General features: G+C 42.1%; 1 protein-coding gene across 3 annotated transcripts in view; it reads left to right on the forward strand.

Moving 5' to 3' along the window:
• Nucleotides 1–23,381, forward strand: part of HADH (hydroxyacyl-CoA dehydrogenase) — a 46,885-nt gene that overhangs the window by 3,070 nt on the left and 20,434 nt on the right. Inside the window, exons 1-4 of one of the 3 annotated variants that reach the window (XM_054554242.2) lie at nucleotides 10,923–10,977; nucleotides 13,088–13,460; nucleotides 18,291–18,419; nucleotides 22,997–23,154. In XM_054554242.2, the coding sequence (XP_054410217.1) occupies nucleotides 13,317–13,460; nucleotides 18,291–18,419; nucleotides 22,997–23,154 (431 nt within the window). In that variant the 5' untranslated portion in view covers nucleotides 10,923–10,977; nucleotides 13,088–13,316. Of the gene's footprint in view, nucleotides 1–10,922; nucleotides 10,978–13,087; nucleotides 13,461–18,290; nucleotides 18,420–22,996; nucleotides 23,155–23,381 lie in introns of those variants that run through there. The other 2 variants (XM_054554243.2, XM_009240245.4) reach the window with 2 other exon arrangements.

Raw genomic sequence — 23,381 nt, forward strand, 5'->3', positions numbered from 1 at the left:
TGGGAGGCTGAGGCGGGCAGATCATCTGAGGTCAGGAGTTCAAGACCAGCCTGGCCAATATGGTGAAACCCCGTCTCTACTAAAAATACAAAAAGATTAGCCAGGCATGGTGGCATGCGCCTGTGGTCCCACCTACTTGGAAGGCTGTGGCAGAAGAGTCTCTTGAACCTGAGAGGTGGAGGTTGCAGTGAGCCGAGATCGCACCACTGCACTCTAGCCTGGGCAACAGAGCGAGACTCTGTCTCAAAAACATAAATAAAATTAATAATCATCATCTTCATTGCAGTTGTCCAGTCCTTTTGCCCTTTTCCCCTCATATCCACTCCCATCCTGATCACAGCTGCTGAGGTAGGCCTGTAATGTTTAGATGGAGAATATTGGTCATGATTTCCTGTTCCATCTTGCTTAATCTTGAATGCATATACCCACTGATGCTGCAGCGGGTATGTTTTTTCAGGGACCTCTGAAAGGAGGGAGAACACTTTTTACTTACCCCCCATTTTATTGTTAAACTTTAGTAAAGCCATAAAAGTACAATCACAAACTAGTATCAAGGTTATGTTACTGATTTTCATTAGCTTAATTTTCTTGAACTTTCTGACGTAGTTTTAATGTTAGTGAAGGTGCAGTTCTGCTTATAATTTTAATAGTTTTGTCATTTTAAACACGTGTTTCAGTTTGTGCTCAGAAGGATGAAAAAATATTTAAATAGATTTTATGGGAGCCTGATGCATTTCTCAAGCAATTAAGCAATTTAAGACAAGTTCAGTGCTTAATTACATTTGATCAGAGCACAGGCCATTTGTACATGTGTATTTTCCGAGAGTATCTACTTTGCCTGTCATTTCTTTTGTTTGTTTTAAATTAAAAAAAAAAAATCCCTTAGACTGCAGGTTAATATTTAAAGTTAACTTGTTTCATGTGTTTGCTTATTATACACTTCTGACTTGGTTTTGGTTGCTAATTTATCTTCACTGGATACTTAGGCCAGCAAAGAAGCTTATAGGATTAAATGAGCCTTGAGTGGGGGACAAGTTGTTTTTTTGCTTTATAAAGAGGAAAACAAGAAAGGAAGAAAGCTGGTAGCTGTGTGCGTTTCTCCAGTATTGAATCCTTTCTAGGCTTTGCTTCATACATTGGGTTTTTTCATATGAGGAGCCCAGAGAGAATGCATAGCTTTCATTAGATTACTTGTGAGGAGCCGATGGGCCCCCTGGGAAAGGGGCACTTCAGATGTCCCCCTTGAGACACTTCATGTGCTCTCCGGTGCAACCTTCTTTTTAGTGCACTACTCTTCTTTGAGGAAGTGAGAAAGTTTGCATCTTAAAGGAGGTTGGGGATAGGTTCTTCTCTCCCAAAGCTTGCTTTTTTTTTTTTTTTCTCCTTTTTAAAAAGCAGAAGGTGCATATTTTTTCTAGAGAGAGCTTCTTTGGCTATTAAAAACAAAGTAAGGGCAGGGAGAGCCTGCTACATTGCAGGCATTTTGTGTGACTCTACCATGTTTGATAAGGATTCAGGTAGACCTGAAAGCTTCTCCCCAGCCACTGGATTTGTTCTCTCATCTCTTCTTCTTGCCCCCATATCTGCATTTTCTGATGCTGAAAAAGAGAGAGATCAGAGTTGTTTCATATTTTTTTAGCTTTATTCTCTTCTACTGTGAATACAGCTCTGTTGAGCTGTACAGTACAGTACTGCTTTGCTTGCAAAGCAGTACAGACGCCTAGGAGAAGTTTCAGGATCACAGGAGACCGGCACAGTTACCTGGCTGTACGCTCTCTCCTTTTGACTGTTCCTTATGGAGGGAATATTTGTACTCCCAGTTGTTACCTTCCTGCTGAAGGGCATGAGATGTGTCTGTTTGTTATGAAGTTTTCCCCCCACTTCCCGAGTTGTTGCTTATCTTTGTTGGGCTGTTCTCTGCTCTTGGTTGAGGTACTGGGATGTAGAACTACCCTCTATTAGCATATTAGTTATTGGACTCGGGGTGAGGTTGGAGATACTGTCATTCCCAGAGGGTAGAAGAGGTAGGGCTCACAGGCAACAGAAAATAATGCTATTGGGATATGTTTGGACATTTTTTAGAGCAGAAATGGCACTTCAGTCAGTCAGGTTTTGGCGTTTTCCTGCCATGTCCTGCCTCCAGCTTTAGTCACTTGCCCGTTGCTTGAGTTTCTTCTTTCTTCTCCTCTCCCTTCTCTCTTCCTTATCTGTGGTAGGCACACACACCTCACTCTCTAGTTCTGCTGGGACCACAGGAAGATAATGTGGATGTTCTCTGTGGCTCCCCCTGTTATATTCATGATGTTATTATTTCTGGTAGTGCTATTCTAATCTCAAAAGTACAGGCTATGAGGTCCCTGCCAGGGTTTAGATGCTAGCCTTCCTATCCTGCCTTTAGGAACCTCGGGCAAATCACTTAACTCCTCTCTGCCTCTTTACTTACCTGGGAATAATGAGACTCACCTCACAGTTGTGAAAGTTAAATGAACTAATATACAAGCTCCTAGAATAGCATTAGTGTATTTGATAGTAACTGTCTGATAAATATTAGCTGCTTTCACATAGACCCATCAGACCTGATCTAGTGAGGATTTCTCTTAGATTGTCTTCACTGTTGGAAGAGTTTTGATATAGGGAGTTCAGCAATTCTAAAGATGTTAAGACTTATTTGTGTGGGTTGTTGAGAAAGATAATCTGTGTACCGTTTACTGGTTTTTGTAGAGCTAAAACCACTCTACAAAATATGACACTTTATTCTGTTCAAAGAATTTTGATTTATTTAATTTCATGTAACCGTTATAATAATCGCCCCTGCAGAGATGGTTCCTGGGGTCAATGGTCAGAGGCAGAGCTGGGGCCAGAACTTGAGTTTCTCTTCTGTTCTGCTGCCTGTAAATCCCCAAGCCTGAATTCAGTTCTGCTTGCACCTCTGGCGTGTGCTGTATTGTGGGGAGAAGTGTGGCATCCATGGCAGGGGATCCTCTGTGGCTCTCTGGAATCAGTACATCCCAGGTTGACGTCTCCTTGGCTCTGGACTCAAAGTTAGTCTGCCTGCTGGTCATCTACCTCAGGGTGCTGTGCTGCCACCCTTCTGCCCATGGTAGACTCAGACTCACCTGCCAAGATCTAATTCATTATGTTCCCTCCCTCTTACCCCTCCAGCTTTTTCCAGAGAGCTTGCCCCTCCTGTTGCTGCAGTTGTTCTTCCAGCCACATGTACTCTGAAGATGGGATCACAATCAGTGTCTCCATACCAGAAAAGGCTCTGTAACTTTTCAGTCAGGGGAGAACTCTTTCCCCTGCCCTCTCCTTTGCAGTTCCTAGACCAGGTGTGTTAACCTGAATTGCCATGGGAGCCTCTTAATTGGTCCTTTCAGCAAAAACTAAAAGAAAAAACCCACTCATAATGGCAAACATTGTCATATTAGTCTTCCTGGAGAGACATTTGGATTTATAACTCTCCTCTACCCGGAAAGTGTCCATCATAGCAACATCTTCCAGGGATTCTTAAATATAATGATGCTGTTGACATGTCTGGTTATCCCTTTACCTTTTCAGAATTTGTGGGAGGTGAGAAGTCTGGGAGAGGTTATCTGGGTTATTATGAAACCTACACACTTACTGAATTTAAAAAAAACTATGTAACACAATTCTGGTCTAAAAATGGGTGCACGCTTTCTTTGCCTTTTAGAAATACTTTTTGAAATGTAAAATTCGAAGTCTAATAAAGGAGTCTGGCCAATTAATTTAACTGTTTGAAGAAAAAACCAGTCCAGGCGTGGTAGCTCACGCCTGTAATCCCATCACTTTGGGAGGCTGAGGCGAGTGGATCACTTGAAGTCAAGAGTTCGAGACTAGCCTGGCCAACAAAGTTAAACCCTGTCTCTACGAAAAATACAGAAATTAGCTGAGCATGGTGGCACACGCCTGCAGTCCCAGCTACTCAGGAGACTGAGGTGGAAGAATTGCTTGAACCCAGGAGGCAGAGGATGCAGTGAGCCAAGATCACACCACTACACTCCAACCTGGCCAACAGAGCAAGACTCCTTCTCAAAAAAAAAAAAAAAGGAACAAACCAGCTGGTTGTGGTGGTGGTGGTTGACATCCTCAACAGAACACCTTTTGCTAATTGTTGAAGTCAGGGAAGACAACTTGTGCTGATGGCAGAGTTCAAGACATCACACAACCAGAGACAATCATAAACCCAGAAATGCCAGCCCTGAGAGACGCAACTGACATATGACTTTTTTCCTCTCTGGATCAAACCATGACAACCGTAAAAGGCAGGCCTTGCTGTTAAGGCGCTGCAGCCTCTGAAGCACAGTTGGCCTCAGGGAGCCCTGACTCAGTCTACTTATTCTGGGGATCTGGAGAAAGTCAGAAATCATGTGTTGTAGATAGTTTGCATAACTTTGGGATTTTCTGGAGAGAGGATGAAAACGGTGGCCCTCCTTATAGTGTCTGGGCACATGGGACATCCAGTGGAACTGTTGAGGAAGGAGATGGGAGGGAGACCAGTCACCACGCCAGTTGATGTAGGTCTCGTAGACTCACCACTCAAGTTGTGCTTCAGAGAAAGCTGCTTCAAATCTTCTTGATACATTTACAAAGATAAATAAATCCAGTGTGCTTCTGCTTGGCATGTTTACTTGGTCCTGTGGTCAGAGTACTCTGGGGCTTTGACAAATGTGCTAGTCACTTAGGCTATTTTTACAGCTCTGAAGCACCCGTGTCTAAAAATATTTCCTCTCTGGCTGAGCCTGCCTTCCACCAGGCCTAGAAAAGTCATGGAGCTGACGACATAGCCTTCAAATATTTTTTTTTTCCATTACAGACTGCTTGTCCTCAAGGTCTTACCAGCATGTAGGTCACTGTAATATAAAACGTGAGTTCTCAATGGGTTGATTTAAATTGTGGTCACTCAAGTTAAACTGCCAGGAAGAGTCCTCCTCATTTGTTGTAAAAATAACAAATGTCTATGAAAGGAGAAAAAGAAGGCCTTTCTTTTTTAGCTGTTCATTTCTCCACTGCCTTCTCCATCCCAGAAAGTTGGCGGTAACTTGGGTGTTACTGCATGACTCAGGAGAATGAATTGTACTTGTTTCTCTGCAGTTATTTTCTAAATAAGAGCTTACGTTATCAGGAGAGGCCATCAGCTACAGCAGTGGAAAGAGCCACCAGGTCTCATCTTGACTTTACCAACAAATGTGTTTATTCAGGCAACATTCCCTGAGGGCCAGCCACAGCCCGGCAGGGTCTAGGTTCTCAGTGTACAAAGATGAATGACATTTGGTCAGGAGCCTACAGTAGAGGAGTTCAGATTACTATAACACAATTTGGTAGGTACTGTGGTACACAGATGCAAGGATGTTACAGGGCACATGAGGGACATCTAGCTTAGGGCTGAGAGGATCTTGGAGAGTAGGCTTACTATCTGGAAATGATTCTTTGTTTTGTTTTGTTTTGAGACGGAGTCTCACTCTGTCACCCAGGCTGGAGTGCAGAGGAGCGATCTTGGCTCACTGCAGTGTCCACCTCCCAGGTTCAAGCAATTCTTCTGCCTCAGCCTCCCGAGGAGCTGGGATTACAGGCGTGCACCACCACGCCTGGCTAATTTTTGTATTTTTAGTAGAGACAGGGTTTCACCATGGTGGTCAGGCTGGTCTCTAACTCCTGACCTCATGATCTGCCCGCCTTAGCTTCCCAAAGTGCTGGGATTACAGGTGTGAGCCACCACACCTGGCTGATTTTTAGGCTTAGTTAATAGGTGAAGGTGGGGAGAAGGTGAGGCCAAGAGAAGGGCTGGAGTTGAGAGGCAGATGTAGGGAGCTACTGGCTTTGTGGTGGTGTTAAGACTGTCATGCATGAGGCAACAGTGAGTGGTGTGTCTGGAGAGGAGGTGAATCCCAGTCCTTTAAGGGCCTTGCATGCCATTTGTAGAATTTAAGCTTGATTTGGTCATGGGGAGCCATGGAAGTTTGGTGGAGTAAGTGACACAGACAGAAGTACCTCACACACAACTGCATTTCAGATGGAACACTATTGCCTATATGTATGATATATCTTTTTGTTTTTTTGAGATGGAGTCTCACTCTGTCACCCAGGCTGGAGTACAGTCTCGGCTCACTGCAACCTCCGGGTTCAACCCCCCTGGGTTCAAGTGATTCTCCTGCCCCAGCTTCCCAAGCAGCTTGGATTACAGGCATGTGCCACCATGCCTGGCTAATTATAGGTTGTTTTTGTTTCAGTTGTGGTAAAATATACATAACATAAAATTTACCCTCTTAACCTTTTTTTTTTTTTGAGACAGAATCTCGTTCTGTCATCAGGCTGGAGTGCAGTGGCATGATTTTGGCTCACTGCAACCTCTGCCTCCCGGGTTCAAGCAATTCTCGTGCCTCGGCCTCCCAAGTAGCTGGGATTACAGGCACCCGCCACCACGCCCGGCTAATTTTTGTATTTTTTAGTAGAGACGAGGTTCCGCCATGTTGGACAGGCTGGTCTCGAACTCCTGACCTCAGGTGATCCACCCGCCTTGGCCTCCCAAAGTGCTGGGATTACAGGTGTGAGCTACCATGCCGAGCCCCTCTTAACCATTTTTAAGGGTACAGTTCAGTGGCCTTATACATTCACATTGTTGTGTAATCATCAGCACTATCCATCTCCAGAATTATTTTCATCTTGCAAAACTGAAACTCTGTACCCATTAAACAGCAACTCGCCATTCTCCCTGCTCCCATCCCTTGGCAACCACTGTTCTGCTTTGTTTCTATGAATTTAACTATTCTAGTTACTTCATATATGTGGAATCATATAATATTTGTCCTTTTGTGACAGGCCTATTTCACTCAGCATAGTATCTTCATGGTTCATCCATGTTGTAGCATGTGCCAGAATCCCCGTCCTTTTTCAGCTGAGTAATACTCCATTGTATGCATAGACCACATTTTGTTTATCCATTCATCTATCAGTGGACACTTGAGCTGCTTTCATTTTTTGATTATTGTGAATAATGCTGCTTGAACATGATTGTACAAATATCTGTTCAAGTGGCTGTTTTCAATATTTTGGGGTATATAATTTTTGATGAATTGCTGTACTCTTTTCCCAGCAGCTGCACCATTTTACAGTGCATCAACAATGCACAGGGGTTCCTGTTTCTCCATGTTCTTTCCAACACTTGTTGTGTTCTTTTTTTTTTTTTTTTTTTTTTTTTTTTTTTTTTTAGTAATAGCCATCCTAATGGGTGTGAATAGATCAGAGGTTTTTAACATTATACTGTGATGGACATTAGAGATTTCATGAATCTCCTTCATATCTCCCGGAAGGTTGGTAAAGATTCCTTCTCTGACCTTTGTTTTACATATTGGTCTTCAATATGCATTCTTATGGAAAAAGGTGTGTTCATGGCTAAAACGTTTGAGAGCCACCACACTGAATGATCTCTGGGTTGTCTTCCTCCTCTCAAAATTGATGATCCTGATTATCTGTAGGTAATAAACCTGAACAATAAATGCTTTCGCCAATCTCTTAAAGTAGTTGAAAAGCTAGGTGTGTTAGTTTCCCTTCTGTGGTGGAGAAGAAACCTGTGTTGGAGAGCAGTGAGCTTGTGTGTCTGTGGCCATCTCTGACCTGATTCACACATGTGCCCCTCACAGACAGGCACAGACACAGGGTTGGCATGCCTCTGGCCTTACTTACAGCCTCTTGGATGAAAGGTATAAGACACATTCACATGTTGGAGTGAATTAAGCACACATCCATTTTGAAATCACAGGGCTGGATACCACTTAAAGAATATTGATCTTGCATTGGGCAACGCATAGCAACTGCCCTACATTTCCCCTTTTACCTAGCATCACAACCACCAGTACTAGAAAGCAGTTAATCTGCTCACCAAAATAACAGAGAGAAACTTTTGTGGCATTTTTTCCACTTGGTAATTGACTAAAGACTCTGGCTATTAGCTCCTTTTTTTTTCTTACTATCCTTTTCAAACTAATAATGTGACTTCTCATAATTCTACAGTAACTTGAAGCTTATACAAAGTTTGTCATAAAGGTTTCTAGCAACAAAACCAGTCATGACTTCTTGAGAACTTATTTCTAAAATAATTTCCAAATTGAGGCTTATGAAAAAATAGCTCTGTCATTCAAGTGTTCATTTCATGAGTATGAAATATCTCCCTTGTGCTAGACATCAGGCCAGGTAAAAAGTAAGATGTGATTGCTGCTCTTGAGAAACCTACTGTCTAGTGGAAGACATACAGGTATGAACAACTAATTGTAATGAAGGCACAGACAGCCTACCTGTCATATCTGGGATTTGATCTGAAACAGATGAAAGTTATAATAGTTTACATACCTTACCTTACAGTATGGTTTTTAAATACTTAAGATGTGATATGACATATAGTGTGTATATATATCTTATGCTAAGGAAAAAGGGACATTAAAAAAGCTTATGTTAAAAAAAGATATATGTATACATTGTACTGCCTATATGTTTATGAAATTTGTATTTACTGGAAATTCTAGTTGGCCTGCAGATAGGAGTGTTCCTAACCACCCTATATTGGGATTTGTGGTAACAGCAGCTTGACAACCTGAAGTGGATGATGCAACAGCACTTTTGAAAGGTCTCTCCGTGCTATCTTGATTTCATCATCTCAAGTTGCTGTTGGCAAAGAGAAGATAAGTGTTCAGGGTGTTGGATATCCCAGTTACCCTGATTTGATCATTACACATTTTAGACAGGTATCACAATGTCACATGGACCCCAAAAGTATGTACAGCTATTACATATCAGTTTTTTAAAGAAGAAAAGGTTGGTATGGTTAGCTTTTCTATTTCAAGTGTATCATTCATCTTTCACATCTGGGATTTCTCCTATGCTCTGGTTGGTTAATAACTTTTATTCTGAAATCAGTGAGATTCTTATGACATGAAATAGTCTATAACCAGTTAAGTTTTTATTTCTCTGTTCTGTTCACATCCTGGGGACTGGGCTGCCATTACATAACTGAGCAGCCATTGGTAGTTCACACCAGTGCCACACCCAGTTATTTTCTTTCAGTATTTGAATTCCTGCACAAAAGATCTGCTGCATCTGTAAATCACTAGAGGCACAAAGAAGAAGTGATTACCTCTACTAAGGGTTGGGAGAAGTTTCACTAAATGAGAGATGGTGTCCATGTTAGATTATGGAGGGTAAGTTGAAGTCCATGAAGCAGCAATGAGGGACATGTCTGGCAGAGGAAACCACATGAACAAGGGCACAGAGCCATGAGATAGCACAGAGGAGGGAGACGTGTGGTGTGGCTGGGGAAGACTACAGAATCAGGTTACTACCGTCCAAAGCATTTGTTATTTAGCAGTTATTGAACAGCTATCATATTCAAGGCATGTGATAAGTACTAAGGGATACAAAGACCAAATCAATTTCTGCCATTAAGGGATTTTAAATCTAAGAGCAGAGATTAGACAGAGATCTAAATGACATAGTTTACTTTGATGTAAAGTAGTACAATAAGAGCAGTAAAAATCTAGCTCTGAGGTTTCAAAATAGAAAGTACATTCATTTGGAAAAAGGCTTCATGGAGAGGGTAGCATTTGAAATCGGCCTGAATAATGGATAGAACATTTCTGGACAGCATTTAAGGGTTGGGATTAAGGAAAAAGCGTTGTCCTGAAAATTGACCTACAGAATAGTGGTGCCATTAATGAAGGCCAAGGAGAATTGATTTTAGGGTCAAGATGATGACTGCAGCTTAGATAGATTATTTTGGTTTCAGACACAGTTGGAAGTATGAGAATGATTGGAATTTCAGATGGAAATTATATTGGAAACAGAACCTTGAAGGATGTCCTTGTTTATAGGCTTAGAAGATCAAGAGAGGTCAATTAATACGGCTAAAAGGAACAGACAGATAAGAAACTGAAGAGTTTCAAAAATGAAACTTTTATTGGCAATGTACAGGGCTGTTGTAGAAGATGAAGCCAAAGAACAGGCATTGAGTTTAGCAATTTAGTAGACCATTGATAAGTTACAGTAGTCCTCCCTTACGAGGGGAGGGAGTACATTCCTAGACCCTCAGTGGATGCATGAAACTGCAGATAGTACCAAGTCCTATATATACTATGTCTTTTTGATCTGATAACCCAGTCAGCTACCAAGTGACTAATGGATTGGGTAGTATACAGTGTGGATATGCTGGACCAAGGGATGATTCTCCTCCCAAGCAGGCAATACGAGATTGCATCACACTATTCAGAACGACATGCAATTTAAAACATGCATCATTTATTTCTATAATTTCCCATTTAATATTTTTGGACCATAGTTGATGGTAACTGAAACTACAGAAAGTAAAACCACAGATAAAGGGGGGACCAACTGTATCTAATTTCATGCAGCAGTGGTGGTGGAAGAAGCTACTCTGATAGGAATGTTTGTGTTCCCTCCAAAATTTATGTCGAAGCTGAATCCCCAGTGCAGCAGTATTAAGAGATAAGGCCTTTAGGAGGTGATGAGGTCATGAGGGTTCTGCATTCATGAACAGCTTAGTGCCATTTAAAGGGGCTTGAGAGACCAACTTTGCCTCTTCTCCCTTCTGCCATGTGAGGACACAGTGCTCATCCCCTCCAGAGCAGGGGTTCCCAACTCCTGGTCCGTGGCCCATTAGGAACCGGGCCACATAGAAGGCTGTGAGCAGCTAGCAAGGTTTCATTTGTATTTACAGCTGTTCCCCATCACTTGCATTGCTGCCTGAGCTCTGCCTCCTGTTGGATCAAGAGTGGCATTAGATTCTCATAGGAGCATGAATCCTATTGTGAACTGTGCATGTGAGGGATCTAGGTTTTGTGTCCTTGTGACAATCTAATGCCTGATGATCTGTCACTGTCTCCCATTATCCCCAGATGGCACCATCTAGATGCAGCGGAACAAGCTCAGAGCTCCCACTAATTCTGCATTGTGGTGAGATGTATAATTATTTCATTATATATTACAATGTAATAATAATAGAAATAAAGTGCACAATAAATGTAATGCACTTGAATCATCCCTAAACCATCCCCTCTTCCCTGCAAGATGGTGGAAAAATTGTCTTCCATGAAATTGTGCACATGTACCCTAAAACTTAGAGTATAATAATAATAAAATAAAATAAATTGTCTCCCATGTCTTCCTGGTGCCAAAAAAGGTTGGGGACCTTTGCTCCAGAGCATGCAGCAACAAGGCACCATCTTGGAAGCAGAGAAGAGCCCTCACCAGACACTGAACATGCTGATGATCTTGGTCTCTGTTGTTTATACATTACCCAGTCTTTGGTATTTTGTTATAGCAGCACTAACAGACTGAAATAAGCCATATTACTAGAGTTTAGGAATTTAATGGCTCAGGAGAAAGTAGAAGCACCAAGTGTAGTGAATAAAATAGCAGCTAACAAGCTTTGTGCACCTTCACATGCCTGGCACTGGTCTAAGCACGTTAAACACATTAACTTCTTTAATCCTCACAACAGTTCTATGAGGTGGGTACCTTTGTTACTAACCTTTATGACAGATCAGGAAACCAAGACATAGAGGCTTCATAGCTCACCCAAAGTCACACAGTGAGTGAGTGGCTAAATCAGTGTCTTAGTCTTTTTTTTTTTTTTTTTTTTGCTGCTATTAACAGAATACCTGAGACTGGGTAATTTATAAAGAACAGAAATTTATTTTCTCATAGTTCTGGAGGCTGGGAAGTCCAAGATCAAGGTGCCAGCATTGGTGTCTGGTGCAGACCTACTTGCTGTGTCTTGCCAGGGGGAAGAAGGCTGTCTGCACATGGCAGAAGGTGGAAGAAAGCTAGACGAACTTTCTCCGTCAAGTCCTTTTATAAAAACCTTTAATCCCATTCATGAGGGAGGAGACCTCATGGCCTAATCTCCTCTTAAAGGCCACACCTCTCAATACTATCATATTGGCAGTGCCTGACTTTTGAAGAGAGCACATTCAAATCATATCCAGGTTTTAAACCCAGGAACTCCAATTTATAGGCTTGTTTCTCCACATATCACCATGCCACCAAGTAATTTAAAGACTTTGGTGGTAAAGCAAAGGCCAGCCTCAGGTGATTAAGGAAGGTCCTTTTCTTCCTCCCTTTTTATATGGACCAGGATCCCAGCCCGTTTGTAAAAAAAATAGAAGGACACAGAAGGGAAAACTTGAAAATGAAAACTGAAAAACAAGTCATGAAATCAGAAGATGTAAGATCAAAAGCAAAATACAATAGTTTACCTTAGAAGGCTGTGCCTGGATCCAACAATAGGCCTCAGACCATTGCAGAAAGAAGAAGGGGGCAGCCCAGAATTAAAAAAAAAACAAACCAAAAAAAACCCCCAAGTTATTGTGATGTGCCAGGCACCACTGCAGGTTTTTGACTTGTATTAACCCATTTAACCCTCCCAACAACCCTGTTGCCCCTGTTTTATAGATGAGGAGACAGCCTGCTGAGGTTAAGGAATGTTTTCCATCCCCGACTTGGCACACAGGCTCTGGAGTCTGGCCCTTGCCTGTCTCAGTACTGTTTCAGGCTATTGCCCTCAGACTCCGCCATGCCTTCCAGGGTCAAGAAAGGCATGTGAGTAGGCAGCTTGAGCTCCCTGTCATGTGTAGACAGTGAGAATAATGTGCCTTCCCCAAAGGCAGTTATGAAGATCAGAGGGGATAATTTATGAGAAGTGCAAGCTCTCTGAGAGTAGGGGATTTTGTTTTGTTCACCTTACAAGGCAGGTGTTGAGTCAATAGGCCGCAGTCAGTGAAGGAATGAATGCAGTGGCATGCGCAGCGTGGTGCTCTAAGTGGTAGTTTTGGTCCATCCCTAGGGGAGCACAAGTCTTGGGCAGAGGATCAAAAGCACACACCTCTGAGAAGCCAAGTGTTTTTGTCTGTAACCTTTGATCATTCAAAAGGAAGCATTTTCTAACCTCTGCATTTTTTTACCCAAACTGTACAAAGGCTTCCTTGCTGTCCAAGTTGTGGTATACTCCAGTGCAGCTGCCTGGCTTCCAAGAGAAACTTAGCACTTCTTGTTCTGTTTGTAGCCTCAAATCAACATGTAACCAAAAGCTGTGAATGAATAATCCAAACTTGAAGGACCCCAGATTTTATTCGGGAGGAGTAACTGGAAGCCATAACCGTGAACTTCCATATCTGTCATAGGAAAGAGGTTGGCCTCAGCAGCAATGAGGGATAATTCTTTCAAGAAAGGAATGAAGAGAGAAGTTAGATGGAAAAGAGATTTTTAAGGTCAAAAGAAGCAGCTGAAGAAACATGTGTAGGACAGCCTTAGGAGTTACTACACTTCAAGACCTGGGTGTCTGCTGGAGGAAGGAACATGACCCTGCGGAGATATTAAGGGTTGGGAGAGCTGAGCTTGGAGGCTGGAAGCCCAGCTGGGAGGCTATTGTTAAAGAGGTAAGATGACCCTAAACTAGTTTTCAGGATGTTATGTGGTACTAAAAGGAATGTTAAACCAAGTAATAACACTGTATTCAGTTTAAATGTTTATTTGACACTGTAACTCACCATATACACCTTATTTTTTTCTTTCTTTCTTTCTTTATTTTCTGTGTTGGAAACTCCTAATCAAGATACCTTCTTTCTTAATATTTGATCTTATGGTTACCAAAAAGATTAAATCAAGCCATTGTTTTTCAAACTATGGTCTTTGGGGATCTAAAACTTAAATTAAAAAATCTTAAAATTTGCTTTTTTTTGGATGATCCTAGAATTAATACAAGTGTATTCTGGATGATTTGAATGTTTCATCACTAACGAGATCTGAGATATCCATGCCCTTATGTGCATTTGTGTTCATATTATTATTTGTGCCAAGTGAAGCCACAGTGTCTCCTCCAAGGACATTTTGCCATAAGTTGAAGAAAGAAAAGTGGTGGGAGAATGCAGCAGTTACAGGCACTTGATAATGTTGGTGTTAGGACTTCGAATGCTAAAGAATGGGGCCCCACAATGGTTAGTACAGTATTTATGTTGTAAATGTGTGTGTTGCCCGGATTCATTCTTTGGAAGAATAATTAGTTATAGGCATAATGGTAACTGTGATGAATTTTCCTCTTCCAAATATCAAAAACAGTCATATGCTCATTTAATCCAGATTTTAGTATCATAATTATTTTGTTTCGAAAGAACAAACTGCATAACTAAAGTGATGCTTCATTAAAATTGACATTTGACCTTGGAGAACTGATTAAATAAAATTAAATGAGATAGCATAGGCCTGGTGTCTGGCATTTGGAACGCACTCTCTATGGGAGCTGTTAATTAGGACTGGCAAACCTCATTGGGCTCTGGTTTCAGTTGGTTGTGGAGTCTTTCACGGAATTTCTTCTCTAGGAGATTCAAGATTTTCTCCCAGCATTGTAGCCTGTGGAGAAGAAAGGATCAAAGCTCAAAGGTGGTGGTTAGTCAGCCAGGAGCAGGCAGGTGACCATCAAGGATCTGTACAGGGGATGGTAGATGCAAGTGTGGCCAGAGGTCAAGGCTAGAAAAGCGCTATTGCAGAGAAAGGGGCTGGAACAAACATAGTCAAGGAAGCAAGTGCAGGGCCTGACCTTCAAGAAAGGAATTAAGAAGCAAGCTTTATGTAGGACTGATGGAGCAAGACCCTGATGTAAAGAGTCCCAGGCAGGAGGCCTGGTGGGGCTTGACCTTTCCTTAGGGAATGTGTGGGGGAGGAGTCTTACCAATAGTGTCTTTAGCATAGCGTCTGGAACTTTCAGAGAGCAACAGGAAGACTTTGGAACTCTATTGGTTTAGAGCTTTTCAGTGGTTTGAGGAGACAGATGGCAACCCAGGAGTGGCTGGTGTAGACAGGGGTGGGGATCAGGGCCGACAGGTTATTTTAGGGCAGTGCTCAGCATCTGGGGGTGTTTTTAAAAATAGCAATGACTAGGCACCACCCCAGGCTACAGGAATTAGAATATCTGTAGGTGGGGCCTGGGGTTTGGGCTTTTTAAATATTCCCAGTTGTTTCTAATCTGTGCCGGATCGGAGCACAGATCTTAGAGCAGTGGTTCTGAAACCTTGGTGAGCATCAGAATCACTTGGAAGGCTTGCTAAACCACAGCTCACTGAGCCCTACCCAGAGTTTGATTCTTTGGGTCTGAAGTGGAGTCTGAGAATTTGTATTTCTAACAAGTCCCCAGATGATTGTTGCTGCCGGTCCATGACCCACACTTTGAGAACCCTTGTCCTAGAACCACAAAAGGGTTAGGGTGTCCTATGTTGCTTTTGAGTCTGTAATGCTGACATGGAAACTGTCATTTGTCTGGATAGGTGCTCTTGTTTATCAAGTAATTTTTGCTATTACTGTGACTTTAATTTGATTGAAGCTGAAGGATTCTTGTTGAGGGTGGTATGTGTTAGTTTCACTTACTAGCCCTGGGGCCTTAGACACGTTATTTAACCTCTCTAAGCCTCAGTTTTCCTCATCTATAAAATGGATTAGGGTTGTTGGATTAATCAGAAATAGTCTTGGAAAACACAGATTATGAACCCAGCACATAGTAGATGCTTAGTATGTGGCACCTCTTATTTTTGCTGCATTTGGCTTTTTTCTTTTTAAAGGCTTAAGTTTTTGTTTGTTTGTTTGTTTGTTTTTGAGACAGAGTCTCGCTGTGTCCCCCAGGCTGGAGTGCAGTGGTGCGATCTCTGCTCACTGCAAGCTCCGCCTCCCAGGTTCACACCATTCTCCTGCCTCAGCCTCCCTGGTAGTGGTGGGCCGCCACCACGCCCGGCTAATTTTTTGTATTTTTTAGTAGAGATGGGGTTTCACCGTGTTAGCCAGGATGGTCTTGATCTCCTGATCTTGTGATCCGCCCGCCTCGGCCTCCCAGAGTGCTGGGATTACAGGTGTGAGCCACCGTGCCCGGCAAGGCTTAAAGTTCTTTCTGAGGGTAGGTAGAGATTGACTTCTGTTGGCTCTCTCAGCTCTTGGAGATCTCATAGAAGAAATAAGACAAGTGCACTAATAATTCAGAAATAAACAATGTGGCCTTCAGGTGGCCTATGGCTGCTCACCCATGCTTAAGAGTACCATAGCCTGTTGAACCAGTCTGGGGATAAAAGTTGTGCAGTTTTTAATGGTCCAGATGAGAGAAAGGAATAGCCTACCTAATATCTTGAGTCCATCTCTGTGATGGCCCATTTAGACTAATGTACCAGTAGGAGATGAACACCAACTCCATGTGGACAGATTAATCAAAGAACATTGGACCTATAATCCTGTGGATATTTTATTAAGCATCTAATATGTACCAGGCATCAGGTTATATGCTGTTCATGCATTGATTGCTCACTGTGGATCATGGATTGGGCACTGGGGTTTGTAAAGATGATTAAGACTTGAAGTTGCCCTTAGAAGTTGCTGACCTTGTGTGTCTAGGGTATGACTACTGTAAGAAATGATGGCAAGGAACCTTGCACTTTTAGATTGGGTTGATCTCTGCACATGGGTAAAATGAAAATGCTACTATAATTTGAAATCACTTGAAGTTATGCTATAGTGGTAGTTTATTGCAACACAATAAATTGTGACCTGCATCACTGATTTGAATCATTGGCTAGATGGGCCTTGGTCCATTGCCACTTAGGGGAAAACTTGGTTTGGATTGATGAGGGTTTTGCTTTTGGGACGTTGTTTTACTTTGCTGCCTGCCCGCAGCCTGTGGAATGTTTCTGCTGATGGGCTGGTTTCCTGCTTGCCTCTGTCCTTGTATCAAGATAACTCATCCCCCGTTGCCCCAGTTGCCCAGTCCTGGTTGTCAGACTTTTTGGTCCTGGGAGTGTTTTCATGCCTTGGTTCCCAGACGGTGCTGATGCAGCCTGCAGGTCCACAGGCTCAGACATGAGCCCACCGTGTGCTGCTTTCTCAGGGAGCCATGAGTGCAGTTGAAATAACCTTGCATTTAAAACCTGTCTTACCATTTTGAAAACTGTTCTTTGGAAATCTTGCCTTGGGATTTGAACGTCTTTGCCTTTAGGTTTTGCTCTTTTGTTTGTGTTTCTTTTACTCATTGGTTTTCTGCTTTTGAGTTTTGGTTGTCTGGCTTCAAAAATCTTATATCACGACCATGGTTTGGGACTATTTCTGTCATCTCCTTGTTCTTCTCTGGGCAAGTTCATTTCAGATAACTTGCCCCTCTCCTGCACACTGTTGGTGTCATTGAGGTTCCAAAGCAATGGTTTTGCAGGAGGCTTCTCAGATCCTGAGGGATATCTCAGTTCTGCTGTCCTCTTGCATCATTTATGATTATATTAGGTCATGCCTGTCCTCTTGCTTCTGGCCTGAACTAATTCACTTACACATGCCTGTAGGGTGATGAAGGTGACCCAATGATCTGCTTTTAGCCACAATACCTATTCCATGATCCTTGCTGAAGCTATTGCCAGACAGTGATGAAATAGGGATTGATTTGTCACTCACTGTGACTAAGCTAAGCTGGCTGTGTGTGAGCTTGGGCAGCTTCACTAAACATTCCCCTTACCCTAGGATTCCTCCCTCAGCCAGGGTGGCATGGTGAAGGCAGGGAATTGCCCATCCTAAATTAGCTGATCCCAAAGACTTCATTTTCATGGGAGTCTTGTCACCAAATAGCCCTTGGGGACAGGAGTCTTTTTGCCACCATTATTAGAGTTTAGTCTTACCTATTACTGATTTAAGGGCTGCAGAAGAGAAGGGCCAAGAGGCCAAACTGCACAAGGGGTGCCAGTTCCAAGGAGAAAAGGATGGTGGCTGGGGAGTGGGTGCTCTGGGAACAGCCTGCTGAGCACTTTGAAATATGGCTAGTGCCACTGAGGAACTGAATATTTAATTTTACTTAATTCCAATTAATTTAAATAGCCACATGTAGCTAGTGGCCCCTGAGTGGAACAGTGCAGTGTTAAAATCAGTACAGAGAAGTATTTAGAGCGTGGCCTTCAGGGCTTTGATTCAGATTCCGGCTCTGCTGTCTACCCATTGAGTGACCATAGGGACGCTTCTTAACCTTCTACAGTTGTTTCAAGAATTTGTTGTATTCAATATAAAGGGTTTAGAACAGTGCCTGGCAAGAAGTGTGTGTTTAGTTAATGTTGACGTATTGTATGTTCACTCAGTATTTTGAATGGAATGGTAGTAGAATTCATGTGGAATATGAAATGCCACTGTTTTTTGGGGTGGGGTGTGTGCGTGTGCGTGTTATGTTTTCTTTCTTTTAAAAAGAAATTGTTCTTTTGTTGCTCTAGGTTGCTGCAGCAACTGGTCACACAGTAGTGTTGGTAGACCAGACAGAGGACATCCTGGCAAAATCCAAAAAGGGAATTGAGGAAAGCCTTAGGAAAGTGGCAAAGAAGAAGTTTGCAGAAAACCCTAAGGTAATTTCTTATTATCGATGTCTTCAAGACAAGTGCTCTCTGACTGCTTTACATTTGCAGGGCAATGGGGGATTTCTGGCTTTCTTTCTTTCTTTTTTTTTTTTTTTCCAGTTTGTTGGTGTAAAACTCATTTTTCCATAACTTTAAACCAATATAATAACATAATTACTAAACATTCAGGGGGTACTGATTACAAAACAGGAGAAGTAAATAACCATTTTGTTGGGTGGGATTTGAGGTTGAGAAGAAAGCTTGTACAGGTGGTGAACTCATTCTAGAAAAACATGAGAATTTGGAATTGAAGAACACTTTTTTTGCTAAAAGGATGGAAGAAGAAACAGGAAGATAATTTTTATACTACAAGTTAAGAAAAGAATGATATAATAAATATGGTATTTATAGAAACTAAGAGTGAATCATTCTACTTGCCAGGAGCAGAAGAGATAGAAGAATTTGAGGAACTCTGTGGAGCCCGGGAAAAAAACAGCATGGTGGGATGAGAAGGAGTTGGTGACTAAGGGCCATGCTGCTTTTTCAGCGCACTTTCACTTAGGAGTTTGCATTTAATTAGAAATACAGCACAAATCACCCAAACAAATTTCAATTTACCTTTTGTCATCTTGTTAAAGTTGCTTAAGATTGATTTCCTTGGGGCTTGGATAGAATTTCTCGCTGTATGCAGCCAGAGAAAAGTACACATAAGGCATTTGTTGTTTCTCACTTCAAGTATCCAAGGTGGTATATCTAGATGCTTTTAAAAATTTTTTTATTATGGTAGAATATATATAACATAAAATTTGCCATTTTAAACTATACAATTCAGTAGCATTAATTACACTCGCACATTCATACTTCATGTAAGTGGAATCATACAATATTTGTCCTGTGTCTGGCTTATTTCACTTAGCATAAAGTTTTCAAGGTTCATCTATGTTGTAACATGTGTCACAAATTCATTCCTTTTTTTTTTTTTCTGAGACAGAGTCTCGCTCTGTCACCAGGCTGGAGTGCAGTGGTACAATCTCAGCTCACTGCAACCTTCACCTCCTGGGTTCAAGCAGTTCTCCTTCAGCCTCCCAAGTAGCTGGGATTACAGGCGCATGCCACCACACCCAGCTAATTTTTGTAGTTTTAGTAGAGACGGGGTTTCACCATGTTAGCCAGGATGGTTTCAATCTCTTGACCTTGTTATCCACCCACCTCGGCCTCCCAAAGTGCTGGGATTACAGGCGTGAGCCACCACTCCCGGCCAACTTCATTCCTTTTTATGGCTTAATATTCCACTGGATTATTATCATATTCCAATTTAATATTCCATTGGATTTGTACCACTTTTTTTTTTAACCCATTGTATTAGTCTGTTCTCATGACGTTGCTAATAAAGACATGCCTGAGACTGGGTAATTTATAAAGGAAAGAGGTTTAATTGACTCATAGTTCCACATGGTTGGGAAGGCCTCACAATCATGGTGGAAGGCGAAGGAAGAACAAAGTCATGTCTTACATGGCAGCAGGCGAGAGAGAGCATGTGCAGGGGAACTGTCCTTTATAAATTACCCCCCACTGGGCCCGTCCCACAACACGTGGGGATTATTACAATTCAGGGTGAGATCTGGGTGGGGACACAGAGCTAAACCATATCACTCATTCGTCTGTTAATGGAATTGGGTTGCTTTCACTTTTTGGCTATTTTGAATAATGCTGCAGTGAACATTGGTATGCTATTGGTTTGGAGTCTCTGTTTTCAATTCTTTGGGTTATATACCTACAAGTAGAATTGCTGGGTTGTATGGTAATCCTATATTTAGCTTTCTGAGGAACCACCAAATTGTTTTCTGTAGTGACTGCACTATTTTACATTCCCACCAGCAATGTACGAAGGTTCCAGTTTCCCCACATCCTGGCCAACACTTGCTATTTTCCATGTTTGTTTTGTTTTGTTTCTTATTGTAGCCATCTTAGGTGTGAAGTAGTATCTCATTGTGATGTTTTTGTTTTTTGTTTTTTTGTTTTGGAAATGAGGTCTTGCTCTGCTACCCAGGCTGGAGAGCAGTGGCATGATCATAGTTCATTCACTATAGCCTTGAACTCCTAGGCTCAAGCCATTCTCTCACCTCAGCCTCCCAAGTAGCTAGGACTATAGATGTGAGCCACCACACCCAGCTAATTAAAAAAATATATTTTTTTAGAGACGGAGTTGTACTGTGTTGCCCAGGCTGCTCTCAAACTCCTGGCCTCAAGTGATCCTCCCACCTTGGCCACTCAAAGTGCTAGGATTACAAGCATAAGCCACCGAGTCCTGCTATCATTGTGGTTTTGATATGCATTTTTTTCCCAATGTCTAGTGGCCTTCAGATGACGGTGGAGATAATTTTACCTTCTCTAGGATGAAATTCAAATAATAAATATCACAGGCAGATTAATGTTAGAAATGCTTGTTCTTTGGTGCTGTAAAGAAATAGCACTTGAGCATAAATTTAATTTCCTCAGCAAGACCATTTTTACTTTCTGCAGAAAGGGTACACTCGCCAGCAGTTTTGCCACAAGAGTACACTGAACAAAGGAGACAGGGTCATTTATAACCTGACACGTCTGCCTTACTGCTGTGTCTGGTTTCTATTGGCTGGAACGGGACTTCACATTCAAATGTATTTGTCTTGATTGGCTAGCAACTTAGAACTTTTTAAAAGAGGCAAAGGCAGGTGAGAACAAAGGAAGGAGGAAGTAACTTGTGGAATGCTGAGAAAGGTAAAAACACCTCTAAATAAGGAAGAGGAACGGGCTATGACCTAATGTCCACTTGGACCAGTATAAGCATGCCAGGGCAAATATTTAGGCTAAATTGTGGAGCTGAGAACATAAAGTACATTGATTTCTTTATTACAGCTAGCAGATATTTAAGAATGTTAACACAGGTCTTAGAATAAATTTTGCTTCTAAGAAAAGTTACTATTTATTCTTAATTAGATGGGGAGGAGAGTCTCTTTGAAGAGGAACTTCTACTTTACTTTTTACATTAAGGTATTTTTCACCTGTCCCTTATATTCTTTTTTGTTGAGACGGAGTCTTGCTCTGTAGCCAAGGCTGGAGTGCAGTTGCGCAATGTTGGCTCACTGCAAGCTCCGCCTCCCGGGTTCACGCCATTCTCCTGCCTCAGCCTTTTGAGTAGCTGGGACTACAGGCGCCTGCTACCACGCCCAGCAAATTTTTGTATTTTTAGTGGAGACGGGGTTTCACCATGTTATCCCGGATGGTCTCGATCTCCTAACCTCGTGATCCGCCGGCCTTGGCCTCCCAAAGTGCTGAGATTACAGGTGTGAGCCACTGCGCCCGGTCCACCTGTCCCTTATATTCTTAATTGTAGTGGGACCCCATGCAGGGGTTGTTATGAGGAGGGTCCAGACAGATGAGATTATAAGATCCCTGGGCTGAGGGTTGGAGTCTAGGACAGAGTGAGTTTGACCCAGATAGCCTGCATTTTCCCCTTGTTTACAAACTTTCAGCTAATTGTCTCCTTGGGCTGAGTTTCTGAGACACACCCTAAAGGTGTGGCTCACCTTTAAAGATAAAAGGCTCACCTTAAAGATAAAAGGATGGCCCCTATGCTCAAGTTGCTCAGCTCTGGCTAGCTACTCCTCAGGAGTCTATACTCCTGAGGTTTCTCTCCTCTGCCAGGGACACCATTGAGGAGGGAAGTGTCAGTTTCACTTTGCCTAGTTGACATACTATGCTTATCTAGCTCTATAATGACCACCAATATAATAGCTACTAACAAGTGGCTACTGAGTGCTTGAAATGTGGCTAGTCTAGATAGAGATGTGCTCTGAGTGTAAAATAGACACTAGATTTTAAAGCTATAATAGGAGAAAAATATATAAAACATCTCAATATTTTTAAATATTAATTACCTGTTGAAGTGATGACATCTTAGATATATTAGGTTAAATAACATTAATTTCACCTGTGAATGTCTTTTCCCTTTTTTTAATGTGGCTAGTAGAATATTTCTGTATAACAGCTGAGATCTAGCTGCTTATTCCATGACGATTTTGGATGCCTTTGCTGATTATGACTATTTTGATGCCCTGTGGACAAATTGCACTATGAAATAAAATGGCGGCTTATAGAGGCACCATCTCCAATTCTGTCCTTATTGAGGTCTGTGGAAACCTGGAGTCACAGGAGGAAAATGAGGAAACGATGAAAACTACAGGCTCTTTGGCAGCAGAGGCTGTGTCTAGCTTGTTTCGGAAACAACAGTTTCAGGCATATGACGGGCAATAATTATTTGATAAATGCTAAGTCAGCTTTCTTACCCTGGCTCTTGCCCTTGCTCTAATAGGAGCTAGTCTCTGCTTTTATTAGAAAGGAATAGTCAGCACCACCTCAAGACTAATGGATGGCGCGGAGCTATGGAAGGATAAATTACAGGCTTTGTGGACGCTTTGAGAACAGATAGGGTAGGCCAATACAGGTGCTCTGAACACCGAGTTTACTAACTGGAGCAGAGCTAAGAACTTGAAAGACAGTTTCCAGTGAGCCTGGTGAATGTTCTCTTCTTCCTCCCACTGCATTAGGCTGGCGATGAATTTGTGGAGAAGACCCTGAGCAGCATAACGACCAGCACGGATGCAGCCTCCGTTGTCCACAGCGCAGACTTGGTGGTGGAAGCCATCGTGGAGAATCTGAAGGTGAAAAACGAGCTCTTCAAAAGGCTGGACAAGTTTGCTGCTGAGTATGTAACCTCTGGACAATCTTCTTCTTTTTTTTTTTTTAACCTTATTTTTGTTTTTCATTTTTATTTTTTGTTTTTATAGATTTGTGGGTACAAGTGCAGTTTTGTTCCATGCCTAGATTGTGTAGTGGTGAAGTCTGGGCTTTTAGTATACCCATCACCCACATAGTGAACACTGTACCCAATAGGTAATTTTTCAACCCTCGCCACCCTCCCACCTTTTGGAG

The sequence above is a fragment of the Pongo abelii genome, chromosome 3, assembly GCF_028885655.2.
Source record: "Pongo abelii isolate AG06213 chromosome 3, NHGRI_mPonAbe1-v2.0_pri, whole genome shotgun sequence".
NCBI lineage: Eukaryota > Metazoa > Chordata > Mammalia > Primates > Hominidae > Pongo > Pongo abelii.